This window comes from Jatropha curcas, chromosome 2, assembly GCF_041381405.1.
Source record: "Jatropha curcas cultivar XTBG-Jc1 chromosome 2, XTBG_Jcur_1.0, whole genome shotgun sequence".
In the NCBI taxonomy this organism is placed as follows: Eukaryota; Viridiplantae; Streptophyta; class Magnoliopsida; order Malpighiales; family Euphorbiaceae; genus Jatropha; species Jatropha curcas.
Window position 1 is genome coordinate 3225976 of NC_143152.1, and position 25956 is coordinate 3251931.

Below are 25956 nucleotides of genomic sequence, written 5' to 3' on the forward strand. Positions count from 1 at the left end.
CAATTAGTTTATTTTCATTTTTTTAAAAATAAATTAAAATATTTTTATATTTTATTTTTGACAGATTATAAAGTCTTTCCGTCCAATTTTTACATTTTCTCCGTAAGTACTTTATGAAATAACAAAAACACTACTTTTATTTTTAAAAGACATAGGGATGAATTAGTTATTTTTTTCAAACCATAGAGATCGTATTGTAATTTTTTTGTATAATATTTTAGCATATCTTTTTTTATCTCTATATTTTCTTATTGACTTAACAGTAAATATGCAAAAAATTGATAGATGACCTAATAGTATAATGGAAGCAAAATATAGAGACAAATTGATATATTTTGAAAAAGAATGAGATGAACTAATTGTATTTCCTAAACTACAAAGATCGTAATATACTTTTTCCTTTTTAAATTTACTTATGGGGTTGTAGGTTTGGTTTGGTGGGCATCTTAGAGGGTAGTTTGGCTAATACGGGTTAGAAAAAAAATCCAAAGAGGGAAGTCATTAGTGTAATTTAATGTATCAACCTATTTCATTGTCCATGAAGAGAATAAAATCCTTATAACTATATGCAACAATATAACTATTTTTATTAATTTAAATAGATGAAAATCAATTAGAAATAAACGAATAAAACTTATATATAATGAAATTTAATAATTTTTTTTTTTTTTTGTAAATTGTTTGGTTTATTAGCTAAGGGATAACTTAACTTATGCTACTAAATTTATAATTTTAAGGGATGTAGGTGAGAAGTAGACTTAAATGGAATTTACTTGTGCCCTAAACAAGCCTAATAATAACAAAATTGTGTGCTTTACATATGTTTTAACTACCAAAAAATGAAAGCACAATTGTCATAATGAGGAATGAGGGTAGGTAGGAGGTGGATATGGTGTTAGCTATGACCAAACCAATTTTTAGATATTAGGGTTTTGGTTACCAAATAAATGAATAAGGACATTGGCCACCCTCATCAGAATATGATTATTGAAGAGTTTTCTGAGTTGGTGACAAGGATATTTCCTCTTGAATTTGAAAAAAAAAAAAAATTTGTGTTTAACTTGACATTTTAGTCCTAATGCTACTATAAATGGAAGTGTAGAATTTTGAGGAAATTATAATAATTTAACCTTTGGGTATTAAAATATAATCAAAATTTATAGTAGTTTATTGAGAGATTAATCCAACCGGTCTTAACTTTATTTTTTAAATAATTAAATTGAACTTATTGATTATATTAAAAATTATACTACTTAGAATATATATTATTTCAAAATAAATTCAAGTTCTCATGAACCAAACAAACAGATAGAATCTTGGTTCAAGAATTACATCAAAAGAGTAAACTAAAATTGACCATAGAATTTATGTCATTGCCCAAAGTTAGTTGTACAATAAAATATAATAAATGCTAAACAATTCTACACCAATTTCCCAGCATTGCTTCTTCTCTAATGCCTATTCATAAGACTACTAGAAACAGTTTACAATTTGAAATCTACATTTTGGAGGACTATATTGAAATGCATACACATGTATTTCCATCATCAAGGCTATAATGTTGATTTGATCAAATGGAGAAGAAAGTCAGCTCCTGAGAAAGTTCCATGGTCCCGTTCCAGTTCCTACTCTGCAAATGTAGAACCGAGTGTTTAAGCAAAAATCCAGATAACAAATATTGATCGAAAATAACAACCAATAATCGCCCCAGGAGCGCAAAGTTTTAGCGTTTCAACATGCATGATTACCTCAAAACACCAGTGAATGCACGTAAACTCATGAAAATAGTCAATGCAATCCAGATGCCAACAAAGCCATGACTAGAGGATAATGTAAATAAGCATAGGATGCTTATTATTGCCACCAAAATCTGGACAAGGGAGGCAAAAATGTGAAAAATATTTATAAAAGAAGAACGAGTTATTGCAAAGGAGTTTTTAAGAAGGCTAGAAGGTGAGGGATACCATTGAGTATGCGGAGTATGCAAAATCAGATGCTCCATAGTTGACTCCATCGAAAACGAAGGCTAAAACATTAATGGGTTGAGTTGCTGTAACAAACTATTCAGTTAAGAAAAAAAAAAAGAAAGAAAGTTTTAGTCCCAGAATGATCTAGAATCCTGCTAGAAAACAAAATGTCAACCTATTATAGTTAGGAAGTAAAATATATATATACGGGGATGCCAATGCTAATAATGCGCAAAACATTTATGTCTTCTGTAAATAGTCCTGAAGCAAATGGTAATCCAACTGAAAGGATGACAGATAGCAGTAGCCCTAGAACCAAACCAAACTGCAACAGAAAAATAAACAATTTAAAATACTTGGAGGGAAAAATAAGTTTTCTTATGTTAGGAAATTTTTCTACCTGCAATACACGAGAAGTAGTGGCTTTCGCTTTGTCATAATCCTTGTTTGCAAATGCAGTGGCAAGGATTGCCTGGAAAAAGTGGAAATGGATTAGATTATATTTCAAGGAGATGTTTTAGAATTAGAATACACTTAGGATTGAAGAACAAACAGAACTATGAAGTGGCAAAGCATTGGATACAGAATCAATTTTTTAACAACTCCTGAAAAGGGTTGGAAAAGAAAAAGGTTGAGCTCATATGTTTTCATGATTTCTATCAGACAACATGTTCAACATCCATTGAAATTAATCTCCATCCCCTGGAAAGGGAATTTTGTTTCCATATATACAAACTGTGAATATGACTGTAAATCATACAATGATTGTGTAAATCCAATCTCTTAAGGAAAACAGTTCTTACCTGTCCAGCCACGGCCAGCCCATCTGCAAGCAAAGAAGTTGCTAACCAGATTTGCAAGCAAACCTGAAATGCAGCCATTGAAGTAGATCCATGTCTCGCAGCCAATGATGCAGCCAAGGTGACACAACATGTCGCAGCTATTACCCTCAGCAACAGCATAAATCCTTAACAGATGCACAGAAAACCGACTTGCTTATATCAGTGCCAATAGCATATAAAATGAATAGCACAAAATGATTAAAAAGGATGTAAGAGAATGCATCACATCCAGACAAGGAAGAAATGGGAAACCAAGTAAAGAACCTTACCATTTTTGAGGAATTGACTAAATTGTAGATCTTTAATGCTTGGAGGCAATAGATCAACATGTTCAATTAACTTCCACAACAGTATCAGGGATATTAAGTACCTAAAGCAACAATATAGGGTGGTGAACCATAGTTTTACTTGTCAAATAATTCTCAGTAATCAATGTAAGTGAAGGCTGTGAATCAGCAACAAGAAAAATGGACGCTATCTCATTATCAGGGGAAAGATGGAACTTACTGAGAAATAACATGAGCAATGGCTGCACCACTTACTCCCAGCCGGAATAAGAATATAAATATTGGGTCTAAGACAATATTTGCTATATCTCCCGCAACTATATCAATACCAACAAAAGTAATTAAGGATTAAAATGGTGACACTGTAATCCATATAAATAAAAAGAAAAAAGAAAAGAGTTTTGCTAGGTTTTATTCAAATAAAAGATAAGAGAAGAAGACTCCAATAAATACAAAATAAGCTCCCAAAGAAAGTGCCACTTTTATACAGTAGAACTGTGCAAAGATGAAAATATTCTATTAAAACAGCAAAAGCTAGATGGAATAATAGGCAAGTTAGGCAAACAGGAATGTAGTTCTGGTGCTTTTATATTGAATTCCACACTCAATGTAGATGCATGAGCCTTGGTACTAGTACATGGGCATGTCAAAAACTATATCATTGTATACAAAGGAGAAACTGCTTAAAGTTTCTCCAAAAATTGTGGATTAACAATATCAGCAAATGCACCTGGAAAAACATGAATAAGACAGCCACCAACATAAGTCACACAACAATGGGCAACATATCAATGGGAGAAACGGAGCAAATAAAGTTTTTCTCACGAGTAGCAAACAGGGGAGTTTTTGTATCCTTAATTCCTCGAAAAACCCCTTGCATAGCCAAAGAAAGAAGAACAGCAGGAGCACTCAGTGACCTTAATGTTAAGTATTGTTGTGCCGGTATTAACATAGGTGAATCCTGCACAAAAGAAAATTCCTTCCTTAGAAAACTTTTTCTTTTGAATTTAACCTAAACAACTGGGATTAAATGTTCAGTCAAGGTGAGATGAAGTGGTGGAATGGAGCTTGCACTTAAAAATTTTAGAATAACTTCCACTGAACAGCAGACAACCAGAACTATTTCTTTTGAATTGGAACCTAAACAACTGGGATTAAATGTGCACTCAACGTGTGATGAAGTGGTGGAAAGGAGCCTGCACTTAAAATTTTAGAATAACTTCCACTGAACAGCAGGCAACGAGAACTATCACTCACTACAAAAAAAATATCCCTTATAAACAGGAAAATAGATTTAATAAATTATACTGTTAGCAAGCATAAGGTACAAAATAACCTACAAATAGAAAGCAGACAACCCATTAGAGTTAACAATTTGAAATAAAAGTAAAAGAGAGAACTGGAATTTCAGTCACCCAAGGTGCTATTCAAGAAACACTTACTGAATGTACACCCATGTAGTTCAGGATTGGTTTAGCACCAAAAATGAGGAAGAAAGCCTGAAGGAGGCCAAGAACACAACCAACAACCAATGCTGAAGAAGCAGATGGTATATGCTTTCTCTCATAATCACTTTTTGTGCAAACACTGCTTACAGAGGATGGTTTGTGTGTGGACTCTGGTTAAGATAAAAACCGAAAATATGTTAAGAACGAAAAACCTATTCAGGAAATTATAAGAAAATCAAACAATTACACTGAATATTGAGCTGTATCAAGATGCTAGCTATTCATATAGATCACAGATTAATCCATCCAACAAACAGAGGGAGACATGAGGAAAGATTACCAGCTTTAGGTAGCAGCTCTTCCATTTCCTTATTGACAGCAACACCATCTTCAAGTTTTTCAGTTTCATGCACTTCAGTACTCAATATTCCAGTAGTATCTTCCTTGGCAACAAGAGAAGTTGTAACACTGACAAGCGGAAATATTGCAATCTTTGACACTTGATTGAAGATAGCAATTGAAACTCCTACAGCGGCAAGCTCCACAGGTCCTATTGACAACAAAATGATTGAGCCATTAATGATAACTAAAAAGAATAGGCAGAGGCAAATGTTAAATATGGAAATACACTTACTTTATCTATGCACAATGATAGGTCCAACGGGTAGATTAATTTTGGTTTTCTGGGGATTACATTTTATTAGTTGAAAAGTATTTTTCATTGGAAAGAGTACTTTCAACGCAGCTAGATTCTACTCTATGCTTCTGTAATTGTCATCTATGTCCCATATATCAAACAAAAATTGCATGCAGAAAACATTTAGAGACAGGCACTAGTTTCTGTTTTGAGACAAGCAATTCTGTAAAGCAAATATGCAATGAGGCCCTTTGAAATGTTGGAAATCCATAATGCCATAACGTTTATGATAATATAGAAAAACAGTCAATTGTGCATATCCTTCATTCCTAAATGTGATGGCCACAGGATAATGGACTCAAATTTAAATTAAAACACACAGCCACTTCTAGATGCTAGTATGAAAATGTTTGAAATGGAGAAAGAAACAGAAATACCACAGTGACCAGAATCTAAGAACACAAAAAAGGAAAGACAATTAAGCAGGGAATGCAGGTGTCTTTGACAAAGATAAGAACCATAGTACAAACCTATATGGCCAATGAATGCTGTGTCAATCAGAGAAGCAATAGGATCTGCTGCTAATGCAAGTGCTGCGGGAACTGCAATTTCTGCTATTTCTAGCCCCAATTCATCATTTCTGAAAATGTTACTGGGCAAAACCAAAGTAGAGGTACACGTGAGATGTGGCCAAATTAGTTATGCGGTTCTTTGAAGAACAATGAAAACATAAAATTTTCACAAAACCAGAATCAAAACCTCTAACAAACAATTTTAAAACAATAAGTTAAAAAAAAAAAAAAAAGTTCCAGACCATGATTATCAGTGGGGTAAGAGAGTAAAGAAACCATATCAGTTGGAATCATATTTATATGAATTAATAATAAATTTATCACTGGAGATAGTCATGAAATCAGGATGACCTAAAATAATTGTTCTAAAAATAAGAATGAAGAATGAAGAACCTTAAATTAAGGCCCAAATTCTTAGAGTTTAACAGTACCTTACGCCATTGCAGAACACAGAAAAAGGCATCTTAGCCAAGTTTTCCACAGATGAGAAAGGGTTTTCCAGAGGCAAAAATGGAATCAATACAATGGCCTCGATAGAGAAATTCAATATGGTGAAAAGAAAAAAAAAAAAAAGAAAATATCAACGAACAAAAAGCATGTAACAATCACCAAACCAAGAACTCGCCTCCAACGTGGGAACTCTTAACAACGAAAGAATTCCAACGTCCAAAAAAGAACTAGTCAACGAAAAATGACAAAAAAAATGACAATAGAAAGAACCCCCGAAAAATCAAGAATCAAGATTCAAGAATCGGGGGTTTCCCTGAAATTTAAAGCAAGAAATGAAAACTAAACAATTCCCAGAAAAAGAAAAAATGTAAAGAAAAAAACTTAATTAATGTATTTTAATTTGCAAAAAAAGGGGTAAACATATACTGGAGAAACAAGAGAATTTCAGTTGGAAACTAACCCTGTTTGGCCCCCGAGATTCTGAATGTAACCTCCCTCAGTTGGGGACAGCCCAGAATATACTAAAACAGAAGCCCAATTTACGTCTTATATGTATTAATAGTAAACTCCTATCCATCACTACCACCGCTTTAAGTTCTCGTCAGGCTCAACTGTAATACAAGTCCAACTAACAACAGACAAACTGTTCGTTTCTTTAACGGTTTACTAAAATGGATTGCTTTTTCCCTACTTTTCTGAATAAGTAAATTTCGTGATAGCGCGAAAAATTGTAGTGTGATGAGACCATTCCTTCGGTTAGCAAAATAGAATATAGTGCCATTTGTAATCTTCAGTGTCTGTAAGGGATGGCAAAATATCCCCCAATCCATGGGACCCTGTCCGAACAGCATCATTTTGTTAAGGTTTTAAGTTCCCCGTCCTGAAGGGGACGCCCAGTCCCAAACCATCTCTGGGATTATATATATATAGTAATTTTTATTATAATATTTATAACATTACTGTTAATATATTTCACATATCATCTATTCTTTTGTTATTATTGGGCTGGTACTTCATTTACATAAAAATTATCTCAAGTTAATTAAGGTATTAGGTTGGTGAATTGATGTGAATGCCATAGGGGCTATTGAAACTTCCATTTTAATTTTATGTTTTAACCCTTGATTGCAAAGTCCTTGTAAATACAAGAATACATCCAGAAATTTCCAAAATATGCCTTTCTATTAAGCTGTTACATCTAGAAGATGAATTTGGGTTTGGATTTGCATAAAAGCGTTGACAAGAACATTTTGATCTTCTGCTAGTAAATATTGTGGATGTGGAGGAGAAACTTTAATTATAGTTCACTTCAAGGGGCTTCTATGTTACCTTTCAACATAATTTAGTTCCCAAATAGACCTGCCAAGCACTATTGCATTGCATACTGTCTCACAAACTGTAAGGCGAATTTTGGTGTTTAAATTCCTCTAATCTGCATTCAATATTATAAAAGAAATAAACAAGTGCACGGTTTATATTTTGTTGGTGAAAAAAGCAAAAATAAAGGAAATGAATGATTTTCCGGAGGATTAATAAGAAATGAATAATATATCAAACTTTCTTGATGACTAAAAACAATCAGAATGGCCTTACCTAGTTTGGACAAAGAACTCAAAAAATTGATTCACTTCCTGGGAAGCTAAATAGATCTCTGTGACCCAGAAGTCTATACAAACAACAAACGGAAGTTCATGCAGTCAAGAGAATCTTGAGCCTGTCCAATCATGCGATGGGTCATGATTCATAAAGAAAAAAAACCAGTGATGAGAGAAGAGAATTAGAGAAAAATCTGAGCCAAGTACATAAATATTTCACCAATGTTACATGAACTTGCCTGCTAAGAAATATTTGGAGCAGTACATGAAAATACCTACAGCAAATCCTAATTCTTTCATTATGGGAGTAACATGCTCAGTTGCTTTGTATTTTATTTAATGGATGCATATTCGATGAACTTTGTGCCATAGTTTGGTATCTATAAACTATTTGATTTGCAGCACAAGCAACAGATATTAAGTTGATGGACAAAAATAAAAATTAAATAATAAGTCTTGATGGTCACTGACCCAATTTGATAATGAAAACATGATATAATGCATTCTGAAGCTATTGTAGAACTGGCACGATATGGAGAGAAGAAAACAAAGTAAATCAACAATATGGCAAAGAAATACTGAAAGAGCATCTAAGATTTGGGAAAGTGAGAAATTTCACTTCTTATCCTGTAACTGTTGTGCCCATTAGATATTAAATAGATTCCACTTGGGGAAAATTAAACTCTTACATGTCAGTCACCAGTAGTCACCACACGAGCATTTTCCATCTTCAAACCGATGGAACCGGTTATTATCCCTCACAATTATCACTCTTCCAGAGCACTGGGACATAAACTTGATTGCAGTGTGGCAATCACCACATATACGCAAATTCTTCATAATTCTGATTGGCCTATCAGGTGGGAAAGCAATAAGACCAAATGCAATGGCTAGTCTTTCACTGTGATATCTAATTGTCTGCCTTTTCTCTTCACCATCCACTTCTTGAAGCACAAAACTTGTATCTGCAACATAACCAACTTTCCCCATATCATCTTCCAATTCCTCCAATTTCAGATAGATTTCTTTGGCTTTCTCGTGAGACCTATCCCCAGCGGCAAATGTGTGAACTCTGTTACCTTCCTCAATCCAACTCAAACCTGTCTCCTTTTTTACACCTCTGTCCCTAAGCATCTTTCTGGCTTTGGCAGCATCCTCATATCTTCCAGCAGCAGCATAAGCATTAGATAACAACACATTCATGCCTGAGCTAACATGACCCAACTCAAAGATTCTATCAGCAGCAAAGGCTGCCAACTCAGCATCCCCATGAAGGCGGCACCCAGTCAAAAACGCTCCCCACACTGATTCTGTTGGTTCTATGGGCATTGCCTTGATAATATCAAGTGCTTCCTGCAATTTCCCTGCACGACCAAGCAAGTCCACCATAGTAGCATAATGCTGAGCTCCCGGCTCAATTCCGTAATCCTTCATAAGCCCAAAATATTGCTGGCCTTTGTCAATTAACCCTCCATGACTACAAGCATACAGCAAACATAAAAAGGTAATAAAATTTGGTCTCATCCCAACATTTTTCATTCTGTCAAACAACTTAAACACTTCTTCTGTATGTGCATGTTGGGCACAAGCAATCAACATGGAATTCCACATCCCAAGATTCCTAATGGGCGCTTCATTAAAAACCCTAGAAGCTGCTTCAATAACACCACATTTGGAATACAAAGAAATCAAAGAACTTCCCACAAAACTGGACGAATCATAACTTGTTTTTAAACACAATCCATGTATTTGCCTCCCTAGTTCAAGCAACGTTGAATTACCACAAACCCTAATAACACTCGAAAAAGTAAAATCATTCACACTCAAATCCTCTAATAAAGCTTCTTTAAATAGCTTCAAAGCGTTCTCATCTTCACCCAATAGAGCATACGCACAAATCATCCCACTCCAAGAAACCACATTCCTTTCAGGCATTTCATCAAACACTTTCCTCGCATTTTTTATTTCCCCACACTTACCATACATATCAACTGTAGAACTCCCAACAAAAACATCAACATCAAACCCAGTTTTGACCACAAATGCATGTATGGATTTACCAATATCACACCTACCCAAAATTGCACATGCTTTAATAGCACTAGGGAATATATGATCATCAGGCCGGATATTATCAATAATCATTTGACGAAAGTATTCAATGGCAAGAGAAGGAAGCTCATTTTGCGCTAAGGAGGAAATAACAGAGCTCCAAGTGGTAGCAGACTTTTCTTGGGCTTCCTCAAAAGCTTGAAGAGAAAAGACAGGCAATTGAGTCTTGGAATAGAAATTGATTAGATGGTGAGAGACAAGAGGGATTGATTGAAGGCTTGATTTGATGATATGGGCATGTATTTGTTGGCCCTTTAAAAGAGATCTAGAGCGGGTTTGGGATAAAAGAAGCTCACAAATGTGTCTATATTTTTCTTCAAAAGAGAATTGGTTTAGATTCTGTGGAGGCTTATAATTCTGTTCAAACACAGGTTGATTCAAAGGGGTTTGCTGGGGTTTTAGCTCCGGTTTTATGCGTTCAACCAAAAGGTTAGTTAGGATTTTTGAGAGAGTGATGGGTGTCTCTGTACTTCTGTCGGAGACTTGGCGAAGCATTAGAAAGTCTTATTTTTTTCTTTTTGCAGTTTTTGAGGGTTTGGCGGGAGAAAAGACTCCATTTTTAAGTTCGCCAGGAGATAAAACGGCAGCGTTTTGTGTAAAACTTGGAGAATATAAAAAACGGTGCGGTTAAAGGTTTCGTCTTCGTCTACTAGAACCTGCAAGACCTAGTTTCCTGTTCTCTCTCATTTACGTCTTTCAAAAGTGAAACATTCAGAACTCTCTATACTTGATTAAAATTAGAAAGTGTTAACTTTGAGTTAGAATGGAGCCTCAAGAAGCATTAATATGGAAATCGGAGTCATCAGAGTCTCCAGAATCAATGGTTTCTGTTAGATTAGGAAGAGCCTTAACCATTCTACTTGGCGCTCGTTCTAGAAAGCTCCACGACTCCATTTCTCGCATCTCCCCTGACTCTAACAAAAGACCTTCCCTTGGTACTTCTGTATATGTACACACAGATGTATAGACTTCTCTGTTTAACTGAATTATCGTTATTGATTTTGAATTATGGTTTTTGAAGGTTCATTGGAGGATTCCTTATGGTTTCTGCACAAATTCGTTAAAGATGCAGTTGAGAGAGACCACAAATTGGACGACATTCTTATTCCCATAATTCAACATGTACTGCTTATATCAAAATTTCCTTTTTGTACCTTATTAATATTTGATGTTAAAAGCTCCATTAATTTTTGAAGCTTTTTTTTTTTTTTTTTTTGGCTCTATGCTAGTCATTGAGGAGCAAAGATTTGAAGCATGGTGGGCAAGCTTTGATACTTATAAATTGGCTCTTTCAAGATGAATTTTTTTTCCAAGCTGTTGTTAGAAGTCTTGCTGATATTATTGACAGAAAAGATGATCGTTATATAGCTCTTGGTTGGTGTATTCTTATACGTGGTCTTGTTGAGTACGAGAGGTTTGTGGATCATTATACTCTGAACGGTAAATAGATAGGTTCTCCTTATTGTCTTTCTATATTAACCCTTTGTTTCCTCCATGTATTTCTGTTTTGGTGAAGATTGATGTTATTGTTATTTTTCTTTTATGCAGGAATAAAGGACAATTATTATGCTTTGTTGAAGATACTTTGCTCATGTGTCCCGTGTTTATCACACTTAGTATGCAGAGGAAGGTAGATAAACCCCTTCTTGTTTAGTAATTTCGTTGATTACTGTTGTTCTTTGAAGAATTTGGTGAGAATAGTGGACAAATCAGTGTAATGGTTGCATTAATTGATGCAATATGAATAATATTTCTCATTATTTGTTTATGCTTGGTCTGGACATTCTCTGCAGCTAATTTTTCCATTTTGCACTGAGTTGTTTGCATAAACATCATTGTTTTCTTGCTTTTATGTCTATCAAACAGAGTTTGATCATTTGCTTATACCTTGGTGCTTACATACCATATCATCATCAAGAAAGAGGTTCATTATTATAATTATTGTGTCTTTTTTTTCCTGCTATTGTTGTTTATAGATTTTCATTCTGTCAAAAATATTTGTTCTAGTTTCATTGCTTTTTAGCTAAATCTGATAAAGACCGTTAGCTTTGTTGGAATTATACTTGTAGCTGGGATTTGGCTTGGTACTGCATGATTGGCAATGTCTATATGTTGTAATCTGTGCTGATTGGTGTCATATATGTTCTCATGTAACTTTGTAATTTTTCATGAAATTTTGCAAGTCGTTTTCTACCTGAATGCATATGTGATAATGTCATGATTAAATTCAACAGGTTTTTCTAACTTTGGAACTCTCGTTTCTCTCGATTTGTTTTGTAGCACTTTGCAGGATGGATTTGAGTTGCCTTCACGCCTCTCAGTATCTGCTGCTGATTGTATTTTAGCTATCACTGAAGCATTAACAAAAAAGAATAAGGTTTCAAGTAACAATCCAAAACTGTTGAATTCAGATGCATTACATCGGCCTATTAGTCTTGTGCCAGCTGTTAGTAGAGAGAAGAAAGCAAAGCCAGCTCATAAATCATCAGAAGAGTCAACCTTTGACATGGCATACTTGCTTTGGGACTTGATAGGGGAACTTATTACTCTAACACAGAGACTGCTTGCTGTATGTTCTATATAATCTACACTGTTTGAACTCTCATCTGGAACTTGTTTATTTTTTGTCCCATATGAGTCTTAATCAGAGTGCTGAACTGCAGTTATGTGTGTTTTTTCTCTATGACTGTTATCTTTTTATTATGGGTTGTTGGTATATGCAATATATACTGCAAAAACGATATAGAGTTAAGATATGATTGAACATAGTAGAACACTCAAATTTTTGCTCGATATGAGCTTGTTCTTGAGCGTGTTTTCTTTTTCGCTCATTATCTCGGACTTCTACAATTTTTTGACAGAATCTTAGACCATTGAAGTTTAGAATAAGTTTCCCAGATTGGATTGGGTGAAGTTACTTTATGGTATTACAGGCACTTTATAATATAAGCTTATCATGTTTCTTTATCAGTTTGGATTTTTTATTTTCATTATAATAACTCTACATAGATTTTAAGTTATTGTTTTCTTTTTATTTTTTACTAATAGCAAATTCTTGTTTCTGACTCTGTGAATAATGCTTTGAATATGTTTTTTATCCAAATTTTATCATCTTTGAGTTTATATGTAATTTGCTTTAAGCACGGGTCGCAGTTCCTGGCCTCAACATATGTATTCATATATAACTTCCATTGACTGTTGGTGCTTTTGGCAAATGCAGTGGAGCAGAAAAAGTAGGCCTTTACATGCCAAAGGGTTGGAGCAAGTGGTTAAATGGTTGCAGGGAATAAAAGGGCAGTATAGTTGCATTCAGGATGAGGCAGGTCCCAAATTCACTGTATACTTTTAACAATTTCATGTGCCTATTTATGTTGTTCTGTCTAATTTTCTATTCATTATGATTTGTTAATCTGCAATATGGAAGACAGGTGCAAACTTTCCTAAAGCTGGAGCCTTGCTTCTCTCTTCCTGTTGGAAGCATTACAATGTTTTGTTGCATTTGGAAGATCACAATTTTCCTCAGCATTGCAATGAATTATTGGACCAATACATATCTGGCATCCAGGTTAGCCTTCCAATTCTTTGTCTTTGAGAATTTTATGTAATTTGCTTGATAATATAGCTTTAATCTTTATTCATTTTTACTGGCAATAAAAAAAAGGAGGAATTAATGTTTTGTTGGATTATATTTCCATATATTTGTTCATTTGTTTTAAGAAATATTTTAAGTTTGAATGGTACATGGGACACTATGAGGATATATTGTCCACAAGAAGAAAGTTTTTTGGTATAAATAGTTTATCATAGCATACTGGGGATCTTTTGGGCTGCCTTTGCTATGGAGTAGAAGAAAAAAATAAAAATGTGTTATTGACAGAATTTACATTGATAATGATCTTTAGTGGCGTGGAAAATCTCCTTACTTTATCCTAACAACTTTCAGGTCAATCCCTTTTATGATTATTCCCAAGCAGCAAAGATCCTTGAAAGGGGTGAACTGTTATTCAAATAGATTTTCAGCCCTACTGACTCCATACCGAATGTACACTTATACTCAATTATGACAAAATCCTTTTGGGGGTGCCAATGTAGTTCTCCTAATACTATGTAAATGCAACTAATAAAAATTGCAGATATTGCTTATATAATTCTACTTATATTGTACACCAAGTTAAAGAAAAGGGAAATAGTAAACTTGATACATGCTGCTACAAATCAATAAGTAAATGTGTGCCTGCATGTTTTAGCAATCAGAAAAGAACTTCACAGTTCATTCTTCCTTTGGATATCTGGATTAGCATTCATTTAATCTTTCACCAATTTCCTCCCTCCTCTCTTCTCTCTCTCCTCTCTCTCTGTCTCTCTCTCTCTTTCCTCTCTTTCCCCTCCTTCCCTTCTCTTCAATCCTCCCCCATTGATTGTGTATTTTATGTCCCGTGAGTTTTTGAATAGCTGATGAAAGAAAGGCAAAAAAAAATTTCCGGTATGCAGTATTATACGGATAGCCATGCTGAGGGCATTACAGAGAACAAGGATGCTGGTGTAGAGACTAGAAAGTTTTTCCTGAACTGTCTATGCCTTCTTTTGGGACGTCTTGATGGCAAGAAATTTGAAAGCATAATGTCAGAATATGGGATGCAGATATCACGTATTCTTTTATCACAGGTATATTTATCCTTGAGTTCACAAAGAAAAACTTAATAATTCTGTTTCTATGTATGAAAACTGTTCAACTGTTTGGTTCATGCGAATAATTGTGTCCAGATTTCTCCAGAATATTCTGTACATATTCTAAGGATTTAGAATGCTTTGACATCTACTTGTTAATGCCTTGACATCTACTTGTTCATCAGTTACCTATAGTACACGACTGCTGTTGCAGTTTGTTTGGTTCTGGTTTAAAACTTAACTTTGGACTGAATAATTGGATTCTAATTGCAGTATGAGTGATATAGTTGAGAGGTTGATTACTCATTCACAAGTTGTTAAGAGTAGTATTACGTGTCCCACCATTTTTGTACCACCATAATCATACTACCTAAAATAGCTTATTTCTACCAGTACAAATTGACGTGCACTAAAAATTCATGTTTAAGTATAGATTATAACTAGGATGATGGCCCATCATGGTATACCAAGGCAGTCAAAATTGTTGGTCTAAACAGCATTTTCCTTGTGTAGAGAATCTATTTATTTTATGTAATCAGAAACAATCTGTTTTTGCAGTTACAGTTATTATTTCTTTTCTTGCATTTTGAATTTTTCTTTTTTTTTTTTGGAGTGAAGCTTCACTGTGCTGATGAAGATGTGGTTGCTGCGGCTGTTTGCATACTTAAGAAATCCATATTTAAACCAAATTATTCATCTGGAAAAGACCTCACAGACAGCAGACAGATGGATGTGTTGTTGCCTTCATTGCTTAACCTTCTAGATGAGAATGATGGCATAGCTAGAGCTGTTGTTATGCTTATAGCAGAATATTGCTCCATGTATTCATTCTCTCTCTTTTATGTTTTAGTACTTGCTAGCATAAGGACATTTTTTCATTCTGTATTAAGGGATAGGGGCTCAAACTTGACTTGGATTTTGAATGGTTCACCAGGAGCATAAACAATAACTGTTTGAAACAAGTTCTGAAGCGCCTTGCTTCTGGAAATGCTTCGCAGAGAAGGAATGCTATTGATATTGTATCACAACTGGTTTGCATGTCATCAGACTCGGCAAACAAACTTTCTGATTTGACATGGTATAAGACTTTAGCAGCTATACCATTCTGTGATTTTTTTTTTCTCACTTTTTCCCCATACAATCGTTTAATATTACCACTGCAGGCAAGATATAGCAAACAACTTGATAGAACGCCTTAGTGATGAAGAAATTGCAATTCGTCACCAAGCATCAAAATTGATTTCAATGATAGGTTAGTCCTGATAGTGTAAACTTTTCCTTTTTCTGCTTGTTCTTGTTATTATCCATGGACATAGACTGCTAGTGCATCGGAGAAAATGTAGCTATTTGGGTTTTTCGGGATTGATGAGTGGAATATGATGGCCATTGTGGACACAGTACCTCACTGGCTCATCTGAGGGAATAGTGTTAGACCTATTGGCTTTTTATCAATTCATGCAAAATTGGTTATGGCATTTTCAAGTTTCTGCTTATAATCATGTGCCTTGATCAAAACTTCTCATTGTTACTTTGTTAGTAAAGCTTCATGTTTTGTCAATATGTTCGGATTGCTAAATTTTCACTTATTTGGCAGATCCATCATTAGTTATGCCCGCCTTAGTTCACCTTCTGTACTCATCAGATGAAGGATTGTCATATGCTAGTACTGCTTTCACTGCAATGCTCCAATATCATAACCAGAAACCTGAAGTTATATGTATGCTGCTTGATTGCCTTAGGTATTTGTTTCTCCCTTTTACTTATGAGAGCAGAAACAAATGGTCTATTTCCTTTCTCTTGATTTTCTGAAGGAGTTCTGATTCTGAATGATATTAACTGATTTTTTTTCTCCTCTATATTTTTGCAGCAATATCAGACTAGATCTAGATCTTTCAAAAAGTGCAGATGATCTAAGGGAAGGTGAGTTTTCACTGGGTTGCTGTTAAAATTTGGTAGATTAATTAGTGATTGTCTTCTATTTCTGTCTGAACTTCACTTAGTAATACCTGTCCATGAATTGTACACGAAAGTTGTATTTTGATTCAGGATATTTGTCTTTTGTTAGTGATGCCTTTCTGCGAATTCTTCAGCTAACATTGCATTTTGATTCTTGATATCGTGTCTTTTGCTATGTTTAACAATTAAATATTTGATACCTAGAAATAGTTGACTTTTTATTTTACTATGACATAATTTTGTTGAATATTTTGAAATTTTACTTAAATTTTAGTTTTAATTTAAATTTTGGAGGGAAAGCTAGTTTTGTCTTTTCCGTTGTAACCTTGCTATCCAGTAGGTAAATTTAGTGGGATTAGATAGGAGTCTTGGCTTAGCTCGAGTGTTTACGTAAACTAAGCATGGCTTAGTTATGGGATAAAGCCAAGCATGGTTAAGGCATTGCTGTCATCACAATTTTTGTGCTTCATGTCTTGTAATTGTATCTATGTATACAATGCTGTACAAGTCAATGAACGATGCACTACCGTGTCGAAGGTTCATTTTTCAAGAAGCTGTTTTCTGTGTGTGCTGTTTGAGTTAATACTCTGCTGTACCATTCTCTAACAACTTTGATATGACTGAATCTTTGCAACTTTGCCAATCCTAATTTGATGGGCAAGGCTTGGAAAATAGATGACTCATTTTCTAGAAGTGTTCCTGTATTTGCTCTTCTACTTGTGTCATGTAAGATAGCAATCAGAGCATAATGCCACAATGTTGCTAGCTGAGTTTGGAGAAGCTACTGGTCTTCTTCTTATCTCCTCCTCTGTGGCGAGTTCAGCCCTGAGCTCTGTTCGATTGTAGTCAGCCAGCTTCAGGACTTTGCTTAGCTAAAAAGATCTCTCTCTCTCTCTCTCTCTCTCTCTCATCCCTCAACTATATGTACCTGTAGTTAACCCAAACAAATCCTTGTCTGCTTACAACTCAGGCCAGGATGGAAGGCTAACTGGATTGGTTCCTATAAATTGATTGTTGGCAGACTCTATTATGTTCTTAATATTAGATGGTTTGTATACAAATTAAATTCATATATCTAAATTGCAGTAATTTTTTTCCTAGTTTGGTTTTTGAATAAATTCAAAATTTTGGATTCTTTGTTCTTCTACCTCTTTGTTGTTGTTGTTCTTCTTCCTGCTTCATCCATCTTGCAATAACTATTATTAAGTTTTTGTTTTCAATCATTCTTCTACCTCTTTGTTGTCGTTCTTCTGTTTATTAGCAAACTTAATCCTCTTTGTCAGAACATTTGCTTCCATGAGAGCTTATCTTCTGGAAACAATATTGCAGGACCAAAGTTGGATATTGATCGAGTACTCATGTTGATGCCAGAATGGTCTAAAAGTGTAAGATTTAAGGCTCTTTAAGTTTAGTAGTCCTATTTGGTGATTTCACAGACCAGGATACAGTCTGAACTGCATGTGGCGTTCCCTCCCCTTCCTTACCTCCTTTATCATTGTGTAATTGTGTGTGCATGTGCATTGGTTTCTGTGTTCATATACTGGGTTCTCTTACATTTCAAATTGTTATATTTTTCTTGTTGTGTTATTACGAGTGAGATTAGATAACTGGTAAGTAACTGTTTGATTATCAACAAAAGGTAAGGAAATGAGACAAAGGCAGAGAAAACAGACAGGAAGAAGAAGAATCTATAAGTTTGTGATCAATTTATCTACACCTTACTACAATGCCACTTATTTATAACAGCTTTTCTGCTTACATCTACTAATAACAAATAATAGCTGTGGTTGTATCACTTAGTTGCCAATCCCAAGTCCCAACAGTTCCACCAACCTTTTCCACCAAAAGTTTTAAGATTTTGTTGACTTGTCTGCTCTGATTATGCCTCAGCACTGATTTGTTTATTATCTATTTAATTATTTGGTTTTGAGATTGATCTTCTTTTGAAATGATAGCATGTTAACTGTATTGTATTTAGAATTAGTAAAACAGTTTCCCTGCACATTATTTAACTACTTTAAATGTTATAATGAGAAAATCTTGATAATTTCATTATGTGCAGCTCATGTACTTGACTTTTCTAACATGCGCACATCCGACTACTACTCACAAAGAAAAAGAATGGAGAATTCATGTCACACTGCTTTAACATATAATCATTCTGAAATGTATTTGACATCATATTTCTTGTTCCAAATAATGTGTGATTTCTAGAAGCCTCCAATCCATGTGTTTTGCTCTTTCTAGATCAATATTGGCTGTATAATGTTGTCTCTAAATCAGTAATTGTTGTTTCTTGTGATGTTATGCTCTGATTTTGTATTGTGCATTTATGTTTACAATCACTTTTTGATTGTTATAAAATATTATAGGTTCAAGACTGGAACTCCATGATTGGACCATTGATTGACAAGATGTTTGCTGAACCATCAAATGCAACTATTGTACGGTTTTTGAGTTATATAAGTGAGCACCTAGCGGAAGCTGCAGATGTAGTACTTCATCGAGTCCTATTGCAGATGCAGTCACAGAAAGGGTCACTACGTGATAAACCTTATGATATATCTATGTTGTTTTTAGTTTCAATACATGCATTTCCCCTTCTTTTGTCTTTTGATTCATTGTTCACTGCTTTAAATCTGTCTTAAAAGGGTGTGGGTTTATGAAGGAATTAGACAATCTATTCTCCAAAATTATAGGTTCACTCTAATGGTCCCTGAACCAGCAACCATAGGTCACAAGAGCAGGAAAACAAATGAGTCTAGTTTGTTTTTTGGTTTGGTTCAGATTGTCGGCTATTTTTTCCTATAATTGATTTCTGAAACCCCACAAGTGATACAACTTATGGGTTGTGATCTACCAGGAAGTGATTATAGACATCTTGTTGAAATATGGATTCTATCAGTGGCGAGTTACCATGCTCTCTGTGGTTATTATCCTCTTTGTGTTTTATGAATTGTTATTTGTGCTTGAGTGAAAATGTAGGAGCAGAACATTATTTGCCTTGGTTTGCAGTTACTGCATGTAGTTGACTTACCTTCTAGATATCTATGTTAAGTGTCTATCCAGTGCTGTGGTTAATAAAGTATCTGGTGCTCAATCTCTGCGAAGTTTGTGCTGCTGTCACAATAAGCCACAAATAAATTAAGAATATTTTCAGTTACCTATTTATATGGTATTTTTTAAGTACAGTTGGAGGCATGAAGCGTATGTGTTTTACTTTATCATTGCAATGTGATCTCTTCCCACTGTACTCAAACAAGGATGTAATTCAGTCCTAGAACAGATTTGTTATCTAGGGGTATCTTTTTGAAAAAAATCTGACAAAATTTTCTCTGATTTTGATGGCACTGGTTGTCACTGAACCATTCTACTTTTTTTATTCTACCAGGATTAAAAAAGGCCTCTTGTCCAGATGGGAGAGTAAATCCTGCCAAAATGAGGACTTAATGGGAATGCAGCAATCTTTGTTTGAGCGCCTTTGTCCATTACTTATAATTCGGCTGCTTCCTCTGAGAGTTTTTAATGACCTCAATTCATTTATTATGTATGGTCAACTTCCCGTCCAAGGCATTACTCACGGTGTGTTTTTGTACTTCCATTATATCTCTCGCTCCTCCTTTTTTACAATCTATATCCATAAATTGATTATAAAGTTGCTTCTGTTGTAAAATTCAATTCAGGTGCTGAATCCTGTGCTTAGCTTTTTCCCTCTTTCAATGATTTATTTTCTTATATCGGTTGGAGTTAAAACTTTTAACTATATGCTTGCCTGCATTTTAGCTAATTGAAATGTGAACCATTTAGACTTTACATGATATGATAATATGTGCACCCTTCTTATAGAATAAGGTATCGTAACTATTTGTTTCTTTATATATATATATATATATATATATATTATATTTTCAATCAACAAATTTTTAATTTGTTGTAAAACGAAAGTAATTAAAAGAAATTATACTTGGGAAATATATATATTCTCTTTACATAGAAAAGCAAAAGGCAATCATTAGAATTTCCTACAAAACAAATTTTTTTACTTTGAAAAATGACTTTTGGCTATATAATCAAACGTTGCTTACCCAAAACTGGGGTAAAAGAAACTTTATTAACCTTACTAAAAGGATTGAAATTTCCATTTCCTGGTCTCTAACTGCCTGTCTTCTTGTATTGCCTAGAATGATTCCAAAATAACACAACATTTCTGGACGTTTCCATGATTATCAGATATGGAGCATAAATGAAATGCATATGCACGTGGAAGAAATATCAAGTCTTGACTCCACCATTCCAGTTAACTTATACAATTTAGAACAAGCAATTTATATGACATCGGACATTCAAGCATGATAAATTAATGAACCATTTATGGTTTGTTGGCTTCATTACTGGGTCTCCAATGAAAATCACAGTTTTAGCAAGTATCTCTGCCACTTTTAAAAGCATGCATATATTGGAATCTATCCAAACAGTTCTTGAAGACTTGGTCAAGCAATAGTTTCTTGAAGCTTATAAAAAACTTTTTTTATGGTCTTCCTGCTATCATCATAAGCTCATACCACATTGGAAATATCTACTAAAATCTACTGTTCCAGAATATTTATTATTACAGAAACACATAAATAAAAATATGTAGGTAAGAAGTTAACAGTACTCGGATAATATTTCATGTTTGTCTATTTTGATATCATATACACAGAGGGCATATATTGCCATGCAACATTGTCAGTAGAAAAATCTTCTCATCACTGAGCATAAATTTTGCTCATATGCTCAGCTTGAAGTCGAATTTGTTGATTCATATTCCAGTTGATCTGGATTTCATACACACAATCCCAAATGTGTTTGTCATCTATATCTGAGCTTTGTATTTATGGCAGTCCATTCATGATATCGGTGAATCCTAGCTATGAAGTAGCTGTTTGATTTTCATAATACATCTTTACTTTCTTCACTGGCAGTTTGATGACTACTAACTTTCAGTTTTTGTCCGTGGCAATTCCAGAAAACAGAGATGTCAACAATTTTGATGACTGTGTTGCTGCATTCCTTCTACAGAGGTTAACCCATGAGCACAAGCATCTTCAGGCTTCAGTAACAAAAATAATTAACGTGATGTCTTTATTTTCTTATGTTGTTGCAGGGCATTTAATATGTATGAATTTGAAGATGTACGAAAACTTGCTGCTGAGCTTTGTGGCCGCATTCATCCACAGGTACCTAGAAAGAGAAATTGCCTCAGCTTATTTTCTTTTAATGCATCTTCCTTGACATTTTGGGAGAAAAACTGATATGAAATTCTGGCATTTTACTTAGATGTGATTTAGGCCTGTTTAAATATGCCAAGGTGCACATTTCTTTTTCCCTCAAGTAATCTGTCAAAGGTGTTTAAGATTTACTTCCCAATGCACTTCTCAAAACTCCCATAGTTGGTGTAGGTTCCAATCTTTTGTTTGGCACACGATTTGTGTTAACCATTGGGCAAGGCACCCACGATGGTCGACCGACCCGCTTTGTTTACAACAGCAACATCTAAACCTTAATCCTAAACTAGTTTGTGTTGGCTTTATGAATCCTTTGTTTTCATTCTCCAACCTGGTTCTTTTATACAAAAAATAAACTGGGGCCATGTGTCAATTGTAGACCATAAGTGATTGTCTATGCCAAATGGCAATATCATTGCCTGCGCCTACCATAAACAAGAGCGTTGCAGTGTGTCTAATGCATTTAATAACTCAAATGCAATATCCATTTAGCACTGTCTAACAATGTATTATTTTTTATTTATTCTTCTTCCTACACCAAGTGGATTTACATGTGGTGTTTCACTTCATGCATTAGTAAATAGCAACTTAACTCAAGAAGAAGAAGAGCATGAAATAACACGCAAAATAAGGTGTAGATAGAGTTGGTGACTGTAGTTCTCTTCTCAATTAACTAGCATTTAGGTGGTGAACTTAAACTTCCAACTAATTGAAGTTAAACAAGAAGCAACAAGCTAGTGTTTCAATCAAATTAAGAGTAACTTGTGAGTTATTCTACTTGTTATATTTTCCTTCAATTTGTCTACAAAATTTACATATAGGACGAAATCTTCTCTCATTTGATTATTTTGTTGTCCTTTTTGCACTTGATGTATCATTCAGCATATACTACGGCCTGAAACTGTGAGAATATGTTTAAGGATCCATTATGTCAAAAAGTTTTCTTTCAGAACTGGATTTTAGCTTCGACCTAAGCGTTTTTTGTTTACTGGACACGTGGACTGTTAGATGCATATTGTTATGTCCATTTCTCATAGGCAGTTATTAATAATTTGTGTCACTGGATTATTACTTCATTTGATATCCATTTATTATAATCTTGTATTTGATGATATATTACATAAAGTTATAAACATATTAGAGTTAGGACAGCATACGCTAATCTTATCCTTGTCCCCAATGCTACCCTCCATCATTTTTTTTTTTTTTTTCTGTGAATATGTGTGTGTTTTAGGTGATTGTGTTCAACAAAAGCTTGTTAGAATATTAGGATGTTGCTTTGTCATTTTTTACCAGCTCTTTTTGTAACCTTTTTTTTTTTTTTTTTTAATCTCAGAATACTTTTTTTTGTTTTGAAGGTGCTCTTTCCCATTGTTTCCTCCCTATTAGAAGATGCTGCTAAATGCGAAGATGTTCTGATAATAAAAGCTTGTCTTTTTGCCATTTGCACTTCGCTTGTGGTAAACATTTTCTGCTGTCTCTGACATATAAATTTCTCATGCAGTGAAGGCTATTAGTTTTCACATTTTGTTGTAATTCTAAGAATCTCTTGCCAACTATATTCTTGCTAATTTAATTTCGTATGTTGTTTTGCAGGTTAGGGGAAGGGAGTCAGTTTCTCATCCTATTATTATCCAAATCAGAAAAACAATAGAAACAGTTCTGCTCTGGCCGTCTTTAGATGGGGATGAAGGTAGATAATCCTATTCTTTTGTGGATTCTGTTATTGTATTTAAAATTTGATGGATGTGGATTTCCTCTTCCATTTCAGTTTCCAAAGCACAACACGGATGCATTGACTGCCTGGCACTGATGATATGTGCTGAACTGCCAAATCTTGAATCATTCAAGAACTCGGAGAAGTTCAGCCTTCTTGGGAAGACCAGTTATGCGGGTTGGTATCTCATCCCTAGTACGTTTTTTTATGTTACCTATTGGGGCATATTTGATCCCTTCAGCTAAAATGCAGGGAATTCTGTCTCAGGGAACTCCATCCTTGCTTATGTAATCCATCAACTGACAAGCGATAAGAATGAAGTTCCTGTCTGCACATTAACTAGTGAAAACTGTGAACATGATGCGCCAGTTCTTTGTTCTTTTCGTCTTTGTATGGCTAATGTTCTCTTAAGTGCTTGCCAGAAGCTCTCAGACTCTGGCAAGAAACTCTTTGCTCGAGAAACTCTTCCAAGGCTGATTAGCTCTGTTGAGGTTTGGCTAATAGTCAACTATGACTACCTTGAGTTCCACTAATAAAAACGACTCTGATTGTTTTTAATCTATTCTGTCATTTTTGCAGGTGATAAAGCATGCAGAGATTAGAGCTGCTTGTGTTCAGGTTCTCTTTTCAGCCGTATATCACCTAAAGTCTGCAGTCCTACCGTATTCAGCTGATCTTCTCAAACTCTCTCTTAATTTTCTTCAAACAGGATCTGAGAAGGTAGTAATCCTCAGTTCTTAACAATTTTAATTGCCATTCAAAACTATGACCGTCTTGTGCCTCTATTTTTATGACACAACATACATTCTCACTCTACCGATGCTTTTTCATTGTTTGTTAGGAAAAAATGGCAGGTGCAAAGCTAATGGCATCTCTAATGGCCAGTGAAGATACCATTTTGGAAAGCATATCGAAAGGATTGCTCGGAGCGAGACAAGTGCTCTCGAGGATATCTGCTTCAGATCCTTCAAATGACTTACAGGTAGTATGCAAAAAGTTGCTAGCCTGCATAACTTCTCCTTGAGTTCGTATGAAGTATGCTGCTCCACTTGTACAGAAGAACACCTTAAATTCAGATCCTTTGAAAGGAAAAAACAATCAGATCCTTGAATTTATCATGTTTTGTCTGTGAAGTCTCATAAAGCTTAGTAGAATATTTGCAAAATATACTACAAGTAAAATTTTCATATATTTATTTCCTTTTTTTTTTTTTTTTTGTAATAGATAGCATTGAATAGTTATTTTTAAAAAATTAATAGCTCCTGTTTCAAAAATAGGCTTAGTTTAACTTGCATAAATTAAGAAAATACAGATAATATGATTAAATTATAATTTTTAATAAGGTTTTTTCTAATATAAATTGATAATTTTTCTAATCATGGGTTGCAATTTGTTTTTGGGATAGTATTTTAATTTTAGTCAATGTATTGCTCTTATATTTTAATTAGTCTTTTTATGTATTTTTTTTTAATTAAAATTTTTTGGGGGGTTTTTGTAAATATGATACTATTGGATTAAATCACTCGAATAATTTTTTAACAAAATTATTGGGTTAAGTTAATAAATTTTGAATAAAAATATAAAAATTCAAACATAAATGGAAATAATTGACCATTGTAGTTAAATTTCAAGTGTAAGACTACTAAATAAAAGGATTACTATATGTGAAAGTAGCATATATATATATATAAAAAAAAAAGTTTATTAACTCTATAGTCAAAATTAATCAAACATTTCCTTCCACCATTATTTAAATATTTAAAGCTATCTTTGGATAAGAAAATTAACATTAAAATACTAATCCCATTGCCTTATAGCAAGACAACCTTTGATTAATATTAAATTAGTACTAGGAATATGTTTATTAATAAAGACGTACGAATAGAAAAATCCAAAGATTATAATATACGAACCTGTTTATTTTTTCCTAGTTTAATAGTAGTGAAGGTCCATATTTTAATTATTTTTTTAATATTTACTTAATTAATAGCAACAATATTGTATTTATTAAAAACGATATATATATTAATTGACGATAGAATAAGAAATTGCAAAGATTATTCTCTTCTATAAAAAAATATCAAGCTTATGAAAATTAGATACAAACGACTCCATAAATGATTTACATATTATTGAATTAGAAATTATTCATTAAAAATACAATAATATTAAAAGCAGTTGAGGGGGAAGATGAATATTATATAATTGCAAAAATGTGAAAAATGAATAGTCTATTACAATGTCAATCTCATTCTTCTTGAGGTTTTAGTATGTGAAAATTGGGAAATAAGGAGGTTTCCCATTTATTTGTATTGGAAATTTTATTTTTTCCTATTTTCATATTTGAAAATATATAATTAATATAATTTATTTTTTAAAATTCAAAATTTTGGGATAAATGAAAATTATGCCAATGTGACATTTATAAAAATTCAACT

The 25956-nt window shown here is 33.9% G+C and overlaps 3 protein-coding genes across 6 annotated transcripts; 1 reads left to right on the forward strand and 2 right to left on the reverse strand.

Moving 5' to 3' along the window:
* Window positions 1-1328: 1328 nt before the first annotated feature.
* LOC105645188 (protein DETOXIFICATION 42) lies at window positions 1329-6637 on the reverse strand. Of its 2 annotated transcripts, XM_012230720.4 has the most exons (13): window positions 6185-6635; window positions 5712-5833; window positions 4885-5094; window positions 4539-4714; window positions 3922-4057; window positions 3317-3413; window positions 3079-3179; window positions 2771-2934; window positions 2368-2439; window positions 2176-2292; window positions 1965-2060; window positions 1749-1870; window positions 1329-1630 (listed from the first exon to the last, which is right to left on the reverse strand). In XM_012230720.4, exons 1-13 carry the CDS (start codon window positions 6214-6216, stop codon window positions 1588-1590), a joined length of 1488 nt encoding a protein of 495 aa, XP_012086110.1. In that variant the 5' UTR covers window positions 6217-6635; the 3' UTR covers window positions 1329-1587. The 2 variants fall into 2 exon arrangements, with proteins under 2 accessions (XP_012086110.1, XP_020539415.1); XM_020683756.3 differs by lacking the exon at window positions 2176-2292 and having other exon boundaries at window positions 6185-6637.
* A 679-nt stretch (window positions 6638-7316) lies between these two features.
* On the reverse strand, window positions 7317-10436 carry MEF1 (mitochondrial RNAediting factor 1). 2 transcript variants are annotated; one of them, XR_016319400.1, is made up of 3 exons: window positions 8488-10436; window positions 7797-7917; window positions 7317-7635 (listed from the first exon to the last, which is right to left on the reverse strand). XR_016319400.1 is itself a non-coding variant. In XM_089717377.1 (1 exon), exon 1 carries the CDS (start codon window positions 10403-10405, stop codon window positions 8495-8497), a length of 1911 nt encoding a protein of 636 aa, XP_089573503.1. In that variant the 5' UTR covers window positions 10406-10436; the 3' UTR covers window positions 8221-8494. The 2 variants fall into 2 exon arrangements, 1 of the variants encoding a protein (XP_089573503.1); XM_089717377.1 differs by lacking the exons at window positions 7317-7635; window positions 7797-7917 and having other exon boundaries at window positions 8221-10436.
* Window positions 10437-10538: 102 nt separating this feature from the next.
* On the forward strand, window positions 10539-24707 carry LOC105645187 (ARM repeat superfamily protein). 2 transcript variants are annotated; one of them, XM_089717376.1, is made up of 24 exons: window positions 10539-10845; window positions 10932-11032; window positions 11140-11350; window positions 11459-11540; window positions 12191-12479; window positions 13131-13233; window positions 13339-13475; window positions 14402-14575; window positions 15197-15399; window positions 15513-15656; window positions 15742-15830; window positions 16173-16317; window positions 16446-16498; window positions 17864-17919; window positions 18907-19070; window positions 19926-20116; window positions 21543-21597; window positions 21681-21753; window positions 23160-23261; window positions 23398-23494; window positions 23573-23695; window positions 23786-24009; window positions 24098-24238; window positions 24360-24707. In XM_089717376.1, exons 1-24 carry the CDS (start codon window positions 10674-10676, stop codon window positions 24540-24542), a joined length of 3312 nt encoding a protein of 1103 aa, XP_089573502.1. In that variant the 5' UTR covers window positions 10539-10673; the 3' UTR covers window positions 24543-24707. The 2 variants fall into 2 exon arrangements, with proteins under 2 accessions (XP_089573502.1, XP_012086109.1); XM_012230719.4 differs by having other exon boundaries at window positions 10540-10845; window positions 23771-24009.
* Window positions 24708-25956: the final 1249 nt, after the last annotated feature.

What these genes read in the sequence shown, in the direction of transcription:
- MEF1 (XM_089717377.1), bottom strand. Translation starts at nt 10,405, where the DNA reads ATGCTTCGCCAAGTCTCCGACAGAAGTACAGAGACACCCATCACTCTC.
- LOC105645188 (XM_012230720.4), bottom strand. Translation starts at nt 6,216, where the DNA reads ATGCCTTTTTCTGTGTTCTGCAATGGCGTAAG. An exon ending in AGCATTCATTGGCCATATAG is followed by an intron (nt 5,095 to 5,711) that starts GTTTGTACTATG and finishes TGTTGTCAATAG; the next exon opens with GACCTGTGGAGCTTGCCGCT. An exon ending in TAGTCAATTCCTCAAAAATG is followed by an intron (nt 2,935 to 3,078) that starts GTAAGGTTCTTT and finishes GCATCTGTTAAG; the next exon opens with GATTTATGCTGTTGCTGAGG.
- LOC105645187 (XM_012230719.4), top strand. Translation starts at nt 10,674, where the DNA reads ATGGAGCCTCAAGAAGCATTAATATGGAAATCGGAGTCATCAGAGTCT. An exon ending in TAACAAAAGACCTTCCCTTG is followed by an intron (nt 10,846 to 10,931) that starts GTACTTCTGTAT and finishes TGGTTTTTGAAG; the next exon opens with GTTCATTGGAGGATTCCTTA. An exon ending in TTATTCCCATAATTCAACAT is followed by an intron (nt 11,033 to 11,139) that starts GTACTGCTTATA and finishes GCTCTATGCTAG; the next exon opens with TCATTGAGGAGCAAAGATTT.